The 11,840-nt window shown below is 35.2% G+C and overlaps 1 protein-coding gene across 2 annotated transcripts; it reads left to right on the top strand.

Annotated features, from left to right (window-relative positions):
• Positions 1 to 6,998: 6,998 nt before the first annotated feature.
• LOC7468892 (uncharacterized) lies at positions 6,999 to 10,647 on the top strand. Of its 2 annotated transcripts, none has more exons than XM_024601462.2 (5): positions 6,999 to 7,321; positions 7,655 to 8,151; positions 8,252 to 9,566; positions 9,654 to 9,800; positions 9,926 to 10,647. In XM_024601462.2, exons 2-5 carry the CDS (start codon positions 8,098 to 8,100, stop codon positions 10,438 to 10,440), a joined length of 2,031 nt encoding a protein of 676 aa, XP_024457230.2. In that variant the 5' UTR covers positions 6,999 to 7,321; positions 7,655 to 8,097; the 3' UTR covers positions 10,441 to 10,647. The 2 variants fall into 2 exon arrangements, with proteins under 2 accessions (XP_024457230.2, XP_024457231.2); XM_024601463.2 differs by having other exon boundaries at positions 7,000 to 7,321; positions 7,655 to 8,178.
• The last annotated feature ends 1,193 nt before the right edge of the window (positions 10,648 to 11,840 follow it).

Raw genomic sequence — 11,840 nt, 5'->3', positions numbered from 1 at the left:
AAAGGATTTTTTTTGTTTATGTTAATTTTGGTTATTGTTCTTTCAATTTTGTTTTTAACAATAACCTAAAATTCTATTTTGCACAATTGATCATCATAATATTCTATATGTCTTGCATATGCAAAAGCATACAAATCAAGAACAAAATTTAAATATAAAACCATGACAAGATAACTCACGATGATAATATAAAAAAATAAAGTTGAATGTAAAAATAAAAACATGAAATTGTTTAGATAACTATAAAAAAAAAAAGGGCCAATAAACAATGCTATGCTAAATAAAATGTTAAAGGATGAATAGTAAACAATTTACATGTATAGTGTTTTAAGTTAATTATTAACAACAAACTAAAAGAAGAGGAGAAGTTATTATACTCCTCACAAAATGCTTGTAAACCTCGAGAATAAACTTGTATATAAACTAAAACTAATATAGATAAAAAAAAAGAGAGGTATAACCACAGTTTTGAAACCCGGACCAGCCCGGCGGGTCGACCCGGGACCTGGCCGACCCGGGCCTGGGACCGGTCCGGGTCTAAGTAAAAACCTGCCTGGAAGTTGGCCCGGAAAAACCCGGTCGACCCGGCGGGTTGACCCGGAACCCGGGCGACCCGGGTAAACCCGGCTGAGACCCGGTCTCTCTCTTTTTTTTTTATACAGACACATTAAACTACATCGTTTTAAACGATGAAGACGAATAAATGCCTCTTAGCCGGGGGGGCTCTGTCATTAGTCGGAAAAATGGATCTCCAAGAGAGAAGCAAGATGCCTTTCTTTGATCCACCTTCAAAGACAGGAAAGAGAACGAAAAGAGACGCGCTAAGATCATGTGATTGAGGCTCACAGTTGATAGATATGGCTGAGGCTGAGCTGCCGCTAATCTTGACCAAAACCAATGTTGGGGATGAGATTCTTAGTTGAAAGCAAAGTTGTTGATGCTTGGGGATGAACTTATGCTATTATTGGCGTGATTGAAGCTCACGGTTGATAGAGGCTGCTTGCTGCTGAAGAAGGAAATTGTTCATGTTTGAGATCACAATGGCTGAGCTGGTATGTGACCAAGGTGCTGTTGCTGGAGAAGAAGAAGTCACCAGCGGCTAGGAGAGAAAAGTTAATTAATTTCTCTCTTGCTCTCTGGGTTTTCTATTTTTTTTCTTTCTTCTGTGTGTGTGTGCGCTGAGGAATGAGCCAGATGCTTATGGAAGAGAACATGAAAGATCAGCCACACATGTTTCATGATCACTTTGCTCTAAGCGCCACTGAGAAGTCAATGTATTGATTTTTCTTAAACATCCAAGGCCCAGACTTGAATTCAATACCCCTTCTGCTTGCTGGTTTTTTTTTTGGGTTGACCTGGGTCAACCCATCTGACCCGTGACCCGGTCATTAGACCGGGTCGACCACCGGGTCGGGTTTCAAAACTATGGGTATAACTCAAATTGTAAAAAGAAAAAGAAAAAGAAATGAGGCAAAAAATAAAACATTTAAGTAAGTGGGGCCAAAGTGTAATTAAATAAAAATAAGACAATAAATACCCCATTTTATTCCTTCTAAGTCCGACTGCAGTGGAGACAAGAGGGAGGAGATAATTTTTTTTTATTTTTCCATCAAAAATTAAGAGAGAAACACCAAACGTGTTAGGTTTATGCAATATTTAGATCAATTGGTAGGGAAAACATCATTAGACAAGAAAATTAACAAGAAACAATTGAAAACATTACACGGGAAAGAGAAGAGAGAGTTGAATGGTGTGCAAAAAGGGAGGAGTCATAATTTTTTAATTGGTTAAGGATCAAAGTCTAGTTTATCAGCAGGTGAGGGGCCCTAAACTTGATTATGCAAACCAATTTGAATTCAATTAGGAATTGGTGTATTGATTTTGAATTTAAGCTAGGGTTTTTTAGGAGAATTTGGGGAAAATATAGAATTGTATGAAATTAAATTAATTAGAGTATTATAGATTGCTTTGAATATGAAATTATATAGAAATATCAAAGAAAATTCAATGGTTAAAGAATCATTGGTGGCCAGCCATTGGGGGAGGGAAATCAGAAGAGAAGAATTTATGATTTTCCTTATCAATTACTTGTCGCACGTGTGCGGCGTTGCGACGATTGTCCACTCTCAGGTATTGTATCTAGCAAATATGGGGGAATGAGGAAGATAAGGAATTCTTGTCTTTTATTAGTGGAATGAGGGAATGAGAGTCGCCACCTAATATTTTGGTCATTAGAAACCCTAACTGGTCTCAAAGATCGGGTACGGGGACTAGTTGCGTAAATGGAAGGTATTAGCCCCCCAAATACGCCCTATCTAAGTTAAGTTGTATTGTTTGATTGTCTAATATATAATAAGGTGTTATTATATTTCTAATTGGTGGTCCGTCTATGGTTTAAGAAAAGTTCTCCTTGGTAAGGAAATTCTTATCTTATCGGCTAAAAACCTAACCGTTTTATGTCAATAAAAGAAATATCTTTTTAATATTAGGAATAAATTTTACTTGTAAATTTGTAATCCCAGATACTAAAAGAAAACAAAATTTTTTTTTTTAAAATTTTGAAATATTGACTTAGGTCTCGTGGCTTTAATAATCTGGTTATTAAAGTCAAAATGCATGCTAAACACATATTTTCAAAAACAATTTGTATGAAAATACGATATGATTTTTTTTATCTTTTAAGAGACTTGGTTGTATGCATGAAAACAAGCCCTTTTTTGTTTTTTAAAATTTTGCTATATTTTCGAAAAAAACCGGGTATTTTAATATTGGATTTGCATCAGCTTAAAAGTTTTTTTTTTATTTTTAGACTAGTCCAGACCCGGCCCAACCATTTTTTATCTAGGCCGACGTTGGCCCAGTGAACAGTGGAGCAGCTCTCCATTATTCATTTGTAACGTGAACAGTGGAGAGTGAATTAATTCACTTCCATTGTTCACTTTGCAGAACAGTGGAGACGGGGAGCAGAAGAAGAAGAAGAAGAGGAAAAAGGAAGCTGACTTGGTGACGCTGGTGGCTCACGGTGCTAGTGGCGATGGCGTTGTCATTGGGTGGACGGCGGTGGTTTCAGACGGCAGTCCTTCTTCTCTTTGCTTTTTTTTTCTTCCTCTGTTTTTTTGTTACCTTTGTCGACAATGTTTCTTCCCTCTCTGCAGTGGCTTCGTGGTGGTGTTGCTGGTGGCGATGGTGGTGGAGTGACGGTGGCTCTTCTCCTTTCTTCTGCCTCTTTTCCTCTTCTCCGTTTTCCCCTGTTATTTCTTTTATTTTTTTGCTTCTATTTCTCTCTTCTTCACGATCATGCTTCCCTTTCTCTATCTTTTTTTTCGTTCTTCCTCCCTCCTCTGTATCTCAAATAATTCTTCCTTCCCTCTCTTTCTCTATATTTCCGCCCCCTGCTCATCTCTCTCCCCTGGTATTTATAAGGAGGAAAAGGGGGAGAGAGGGCTACTACCCCTGTCCAGTCAGGCACAGGGGTAGGGTGGTCGGGCAACCACTGGGCAATCACCCGCAACACTTGTCTCTTCTGCATTTTCATCTTGGCAATTCAAGGGGTGTGCGTCTTGTCGGTTTTTTAGGTCTCCGGAGAGAGAGGGAGAGAGAGAGAAGGTGGGAAAAAAAAGAATAAAAAAATCTTCTTCTCCCCTGCCTCTGCGTTTGCAGGGGAAGAAGAAGCAGCACAATACTGTTCACAACGACATCGTGTTGTGTTCCATTCTTTTCTTCCTTATTTTTTTTTCGGTTGGAAAAAAATGAATTTAGGGAATAACCTAAAAATGGGTTATGACATTGCTTGTGATGTGTTGTTTATAATGTGAAAAATGGTTAGGGGAGATAATTATTGCATGATAAGGAGAAGGAAGCCCTTGGTTCCCTTAGGCCAAGTTTCGGCCAAGGTAAGCTTAAAAAAAAGGATGAGGAGTTTTTAAGATTTCATATGTTAACAATATATATATTATATGTTGTAGAAGGTCACATTTAGGGAGGTTACTACATATAATATAGAAATGGTTATTTTGGAGGAAGAGTGGGAAACGAAGATGTTTGAAGGTTTATTTAAACTTTTGATGAAAACTGGACAAATTCATCTCTTTAGATTCCAGAAAGGATTCAAGCCTTAAAATGATAGAATTTAGGAGAGGTTTCTTCATAGATGTTATAGCCAAGGATGCTAGCTTTCCAACGAGATTGACCTCACTTAAATTGGAGTTCTAAAACTCCAGATATAGATAAACTTCTGAGAAGAGGTCAGGCTGCAACCCCTGCTGACAGTTTCGACAAGTTACTAAAACGAGAAATTTAAACACGTTAAGGGCAGAATTGGGTTTCTTTCCCTTAGAAAATGTGTAGTGTTGTGTCTTAGTATTCAAAGGAAATAAGCCATGTTTGAAACCAAAAATTATAATATTAGTTATGATTAAATAAAGAGCAATGATCTTAAAAGATATAATGATAAATACAAATGTAAAGGAAAAAAAATATAGAAATGAGATAACATTTGTTGTTGCTATTGTTATTATGAGAAATGTAACTTAAATAGGAAATAATTTGGAATACTTGTAAATACAGGAGGGACCACATGAGCTGCACAACAACATCAAAGAAGCGTGAGCCGAGCTTCTGCAGCAGGTAAGTGTTCTACACTTATATCCTTTTTAAATGTACATAATTATGAAAATTTGTTTGATTTTTTGGATATATATATTTCCAAAAAAGGGAAACATTTAATGAAACAAATGAGAAATGAAAACATGTTTGATTAACTATTCTAGTTAGGAATGATTAATTATATCAAAGAGTTTTATCAATATCGTCATTTCTTTGGATTTGATTAGTCGATCTTAGGTACGAGAGACTAATGATGTTAGTAGAGTTTGCTACTATCAACATGATCACCATGGAACATTGATGATATTGAACTTGATTAACTAATCGGGTTAAGAATAGTTAATGATATCAATGAGCTACATTTATATCGGTATTTCCATGGAAACTTAATTAGTTATTCCTGGTATGGATGCTAATGATGTCAATGATCCTTGACATCAACATTTCCGAGGATATTTTAAGGTACTATTGGAACTTGTTTAACTATTTCAGTTTAGAAATAGTTAATGATATCAATGAGTTATATTGATATCGATATTCAAGCAAGGTTCTTAGAAAAGAAAAGATTTGATTAGCTATCCGGTGAAGGATAGTTAATGATACCAATAAATTGGTATCAACACTTTCTTGAAAGAATTGTCTTTCAATATTAATATATGATGTTGGTTAAAAATTAAGAGTGGAATGGAAAAATGTTAGTGAATTCATGAGAAAGAAATCCTAAAAGGACCAAGTGAGGAATTGTAAAATGGATGAATGTATGTTAGTCTTGAATAAATTACTTAATTACCAATGTTAATATTGTTTTTCCAAGAAATTTATTATCTAATGTTATATTTGTTTCAGGTCCGTTACACTCACATCATGAGTGAATATTAGATCTTTCTATCATTTTGTTATTTAGTTTAAATTGAATATTTATTTATTTTGTATCTTAAAAAACTGTCGTGTCTTAAATTGTATTAATATCTTTTAAATTGAATGTATGAACTTAAATTATATTTTCATGTATTTATATTTTACATGTAAGTTTGTTTACTTATTTAATGTCATTTAATACTTCATTTCTATTATATTAATGTTTGAGAAATTGTAATTGTGTTGATGTAGATTGTTGGAATTGAGACCTGGGATGATTGAGTCGTGATTGAATAATGATTAATAGAAGTGTAACATGTTATTGTCGATAACTTGAGACTTCCTATTATTGGGGAGACTCTACCAAAATTTCGGTGGACTTTTGTATGAATTCGGTTTTTTTTTTTATTTTAAAAATTTTATTATGTCTTTTCCTATATTATGATTGATGTGTTGTCTCGATAATTGGGTTGTTACAATGCTATTCACTAGAATAATGTTTTGTCTTTTATTTTTCAATTTTATTATTCAACATTTTATTTATTAGAGATTGAGCCTTCATAATTTTTTCAATTTACTTTTAATAAGGTTATTCAAGACTCATGCCCGCGTCGCAGGTTTTATAGGTTAACTCTAGTTTTTTTTAATTGATTTTTTTTTCAATTTCATCCTTCAATATTAGATGACTGAGTATTATGCTTCATAATTTATTTTATTTTTCTTTCTATGGCGTTATCCCCGTTTCATGACTTGAGTCATGGGTTTGACGGATTAATCCTAGTTGATTCAAGTCAATTTTTATGTCATTTTAAAAAAATCATTTTAATCATTTTTTTAATTTAATCTTTCAAAACTAGGTTGATTGAGAATTGAGCTTCATAATTTGTTTTGATTTTCTTTCTATTAAGTTATCCAGGTCTCATGACTCGAGTAGGTTAATCTAGATTAACTCATGTTATTTTTTAAGATCTTTTTTTTTAATTGATTTTTTTCAATTTAATCATTCAACATTAAGTTTATTGAAAATTAAGCTTCATAATTTGTTTTGATTTACTTTTTATAGGATTATCATGGTGTGATGACTCGATATGTAGATTGATAGGTTAACTTAGATTGATCAGAATTGATTCAATATATTGTTATCTCAATGTTTTTACATAAAAAATCATATCTTAAATATTTATTTTGAATCAAATCACTTTTTCATTGGTTATCTGGCTTGTCTTTGAACTCGTTAAGAAGATTGAATCACATCAGATTAATCACTATATTATTTAAATTTTCTTTTTTTTTTGAAAAAATATTAACAATTCCTAGATATTTTTCTTATGTTATTTTTTTTAATATAATCGCCAGCATAGCATGTACTAATAATTTAGGATGTTATAGTTTATTATGGAATGGAATATGAATTGAGATTATTAACAGGTGACTAATGAAATTACAAAATTTATAAATAGTATAAAGTCAACAATTCATTTTTATAAAGAGAATGGTAGTAAGAGCCTAAGAGGTTAGCTTACACAAAAGCCGTGTAACATGCGCGTACTTTGTCTTGTCTAATGCGGCTTCACCACCCACCAAAGAGGTAAGTAACCTTATAATGTTCCTCCTCCGCTCCTCATCATTATTATCACGGTCTATTTCAGTTCCCCCTCTTTCCTTCCAGTTTCTCCCAACCACCACAACCACATCAAGAACGCTCTCTCTCTCTTATTTGTGTGGTGGTTTTGTTTTGCTCTCTGTAATTTAATTTATTGAAACTAGCTTGAGATATTCTTTCAAGGTTCCATACTGAAACTGTAATATTCCTCCCTGTGCTTGGCCGTTCAAATCTGGCGCCTTTCAGCTTCAACAGGTATTGTTTCTACTCTTTCCTCTTTTTCATTGCCCGAATCCGCCTTAAATCTTAAAGAATTATCTCTCTAACTGCGCAGAAGAGTGAGTGCTTTGTGAATCAAGCTTGAAAAATCATCTTTAATTGGTGAACGAGGGGTGGAGAAAGGAAGTTTTTATTTTTTTCCCATATTGATTGATGGGATTTTCAGAAATTCTCCGTCAATGGAGCTTATTATTCCTTGACTTAAGGGGGTCTTGAATTTATTTAAACATATCTAGATGTTTTGTTTAATGGGTCTGAAATTTTCTCTCTTTTGTTGTTTCGTTTAATTGAATTTATTGCGCATATCAGGGAAAGTTTTGAAGAAAGATTCTGTGAAGCTTCTGGAGAGAAGCTGCTGCTTAGATAACTCTGGCCGACACTTTAGTGATATTTGCTCAGACCGGAGCGAGTATTCAACCTTTGTTTCCCAGTCCTTCAGCACCAGCACCGACACCAACACCAACACCAACACCAACACCATTCTCCTCATCATTATTATGCTACTGTGCTCGGTCATTGGTTTGGCGACTTCCCGTCGATTACGGTTAACATTTGATCATTCAATCAACTTCTATCTCGTCTACTCTACTCTACAGTATTTAGAGATGTAACCATCGACAACATAAATTTTAACAAGAAGAAGAAGAGGCAGAATAGAATAACAAGGAGAAAAAAGATAAATCAGGAGTGCACATCTCATTCGAGCTCCTTGTGAGGAAATTTGAGTTTGGCCATTTTCTCTCTCTTCCAAAATGATGAAATTTAACTGCTTCTCTGGTCCGATTGGGAGGAAGAAGAAAGAGAAGGTGAGAATTGATTGGACTATGGATTAGGTGAGGTTTGCTGTTTTACTCTTCTTTGGAGCTTTTGATGTGCTTGCTGTAACTTTCTTTTGTTCGATTTTAGGTTGATAAGCAATCATCAAGAACAGCTGACTTCAATACTGCGCTTAAAACCCTGAATATCGGGCTTCAGCACCCAGTGGAACCTTTTGAAAGCGATGGGTTGAAAAGCACATCTTTTGGTGTGTCATTTCCTTTAGATGTTGAGAAGGACTCAATCAATGTACAGGTGATGAGCCATGAGAGTCCTGTTGTGAATGAAGCAGCATATGAAGGAGAAGATGAGCTTGAAGAGGATGTTTCAATGAAGAGGGACTTATCTGACCTTGATCTCCAATCCCATGTGGCCAATTCTGGTGAAGAAGTGTCTTTTCCTATAAGTGCAAGGCTGGATTCCTCTGATTCACTTGATAGAATGGGTAATGAACGATATGCAAAGAAAGATGAGAAAAAAGTTGATGAAAAAGGTATTGATGTCATACAAAGTGGACATGTTAGTGATCCTGGTATTGGGAAGGCTGAGTTTTGGGGTTCGCCTAAGCTTAAACGGTCCTGTTCTAATCTGGAAACAAGCAAATTCCTAAGAAAAATTGCCAATCAGCTGCCTCTAGCATCTCAGTATTCTGAAGAATTGCAGGGACTGGCTGAGAAATTGAGAGATCCTCGCAGCCCCACATCTATAATAAGCCACTGCAGTGCCGACAGAGTGATGTTAAAGAAGCATTCTTCTAGCCAAGTTCTACCCTCTAGGAGTAGAAGACTCTGGTGGAAATTGTTCCTCTGGAGCCACAGAAATCTTCACAAACCCTGGTATGTAAAACCACAGCCACAGGCTGTAAGTAAGGTTTTGAATCAGCAAGGTGGCTACTCTTCAGATACACTTGAACTAGACAGAGCCCTGAGCAAGATGCAATCACCTGGTTCATTCACCAGAGAGTCAATGAACAAGGGCCGTATCAATAATGAAGAGGACAGTCAGAGCTGGAATGGTTTTCATGCTGGGATTTCTGGTCTATGGCCCCAGAACCAGTGGGTTGCTTTCTCAATAGAGTCATCTCCATTTTCAAGAGTGAATAAATGGGTCGAAGATCTTGAGACCCAACCCCCTCCTCCAGATGCCCATGATGATAACAATGATGTTAAGAGTGACAATGACATTGTTTTCCTACCCTCTCCTGATACTGGTAGATCACCAGGAAGAACCACGGCATGCCCAGATTTTAATTTCTCAGAGGAGATTTTGCATGCCAATAGCGTGATCCAGTCACTTAATTCATCCTCAACTGTAGCCCACATTGCAGGCATTGGCTTAAAAGCTATTCCCACCATATCACATTTCTCCAGTCTTCGATCTGTTAACTTGTCAAACAATGTCATAGGTATGCTTTTAGCATAAGCAAGATGTCAATTGTTAAAAGGAACATCATGGTAATAACTTGCTGCATCTCTTCTACCCCTGTTTGCAGTCCACATTACTCCTGGATCACTGCCAAAGGGCCTTCACACACTCAACCTTTCGAAAAACAGGATCGGCACTATTGAAGGACTCAGAGATCTCATCCGATTGCGGGTACTCGATCTCAGTTACAATCGCATTTTTCGGCTTGGACAAGGTATTTAATTTGAAGAAAACACATGCTACTAGAGCCATTTTAAATCATGCAGTTCTTTCACGAGAAATAATATTTCCCCAATTAATTATATGGTTGTATATGTTTATTCTGGATTTACACATCAGGGTTGTCAAACTGTACAATAATAAAGGAACTCTATCTTGCTGGGAACAAGATTAGTGATGTTGAGGGGCTGCACAGGCTCCTGAAGCTTACAGTCTTAGACCTGAGCTTTAACAAGATAACAACAACAAAAGCTCTGGGCCAGCTTGTTGCGAACTACAACTCACTGCAAGCTCTGAATCTTGTGGGGAATCCAATTCAGAGCAACATCAGTGATGACCAGCTTCGCAAGGCAATTTGTGGTCTCCTCCCTAAGCTAGTGTACCTGAACAAGCAACCCATCAAACCACAGAGAGCGCGAGAAGTTCTCACAGATAGTGTTGCCAGAGCCGCCCTTGGAACCAGCAGCAGCAGGAGCTATCGGAAAAAAGCAGTGAAGGGAGTGACCTCCAGCAGTTCAATCTCCAGTATGCACAGGGGCAGTGTTGGGGGTGGGCAGAAAAGCAGGAACAGGTCGAACAGCCGAACTCATCACCTAAAGACATTGTCCTCTGCACATGCTTCTTCATCCCGTTAATTGTTTCCCTATTCAGAATTTTTTGTTTTTTTAATAAATAACTTATTATCTCTTGAAAGTGCCTTTCCCTCCTGTGTTTTTCCTCCTCTGAAGCAGGACATTTTTCAGTGGGAGATTTCTTGCTTTATGTATTTGTATCTGTTTTGTGGTACTAAGAACGATTTGTAATGCAATGCAATGCACTGTTAAACATCTTTTGCATCCAAACCCCACAAGAAATGACACCTATCAGATATGCCCCTCCTCCCCCATATTCTTTTGCTGGGACCATTACACGTCAATTACAACTTTTAAAGGATTTTATATGTGATTTTATTTTGTGCTTCATTCATATTTGCACATGGAAGTAACTGCGAGTTGGGACTTGGATTTTGTTTTTTTTGAAGTGGTTTTTTTATAAAAAATAAATTCTTAAGAAGTTGAATTTTTTTTTTCATAATGTGATGAAAAATAAATTAAAAAATAGTTTTTTTAACTTATTAATATTTTATTTATTTTAAGTTTATTAAAAGAAGGGATTGAAAATGACAAATATAAAAGTTGGAGGATGAAATTAAAAAAAATAATCATTTCACCTTGGTTTTTTTTATTTTGTTTTGAAAAGTATTTTCATGAAAAAATAAAACAAATATGTTTTTTTTAAGGAAAATTTTCTTTTCAACCGGAAAGTATTTTTCTCTTATCTTTTCTATTTAGTTTATATGATGAATATAAATGTTTTTCCATATTTATTTAATATGATTGTTTAGTTTTATTGTTAGAGCCGACTCTAAGTTAATATTATAACCAATCTATTGCTAAGTTTTATATCAAAACTGGAGTTGTGATATTTAACTTGTGAAGCGACTAAGTTTAATAAATATGGAAGATCTGCATTTTGTCAAAAGCAAGTTGAGAGGATTTCAAATGTCGAAAAAAAAACAAGCTAGAATTTTAGATGGAATCGGGAGCCTAATTGTACCATATTTTATCCAAAACTAGAAAGACAATGCAGATTCAAGGTTAATTTACATTATTATTAGACGAATCTGCATAAAAATTAAGTCCAAGGACATAATTAGATTTTTAATAGGGCAATTTGAATTAATTATAGGCCAAATTAAAGTTAATTACGTTTAAGAATTAATTTGGGTCCAATTGAAGGATTTAATTAGGTGCAAGGACTTAATTATACTTTAAATGAGTCAAATTAATTTTATTAGGGGTTTAATTGGTGAAAACTTAAGTTTTGGAGCCTAATTTAGGCTTAATCGAAAAGATTAAAATTTTAGGAGACCAAATTTAATTTTTACAAAGTCAATTGGTTCAAATCAAGGGTAAAGTTGCAAGAATATTAAAGTTTTTGGGTCAATTAAGGGCTAAATTAAAAAACTTTATAGCCAAGGATCATTTTGTAAAAG

This window comes from Populus trichocarpa, chromosome 5 (assembly GCF_000002775.5).
Source record: "Populus trichocarpa isolate Nisqually-1 chromosome 5, P.trichocarpa_v4.1, whole genome shotgun sequence".
In the NCBI taxonomy this organism is placed as follows: Eukaryota; Viridiplantae; Streptophyta; class Magnoliopsida; order Malpighiales; family Salicaceae; genus Populus; species Populus trichocarpa.
Note: the sequence above shows the minus strand (reverse complement) of the source record. Positions and strands in the feature narration are given on the sequence as shown.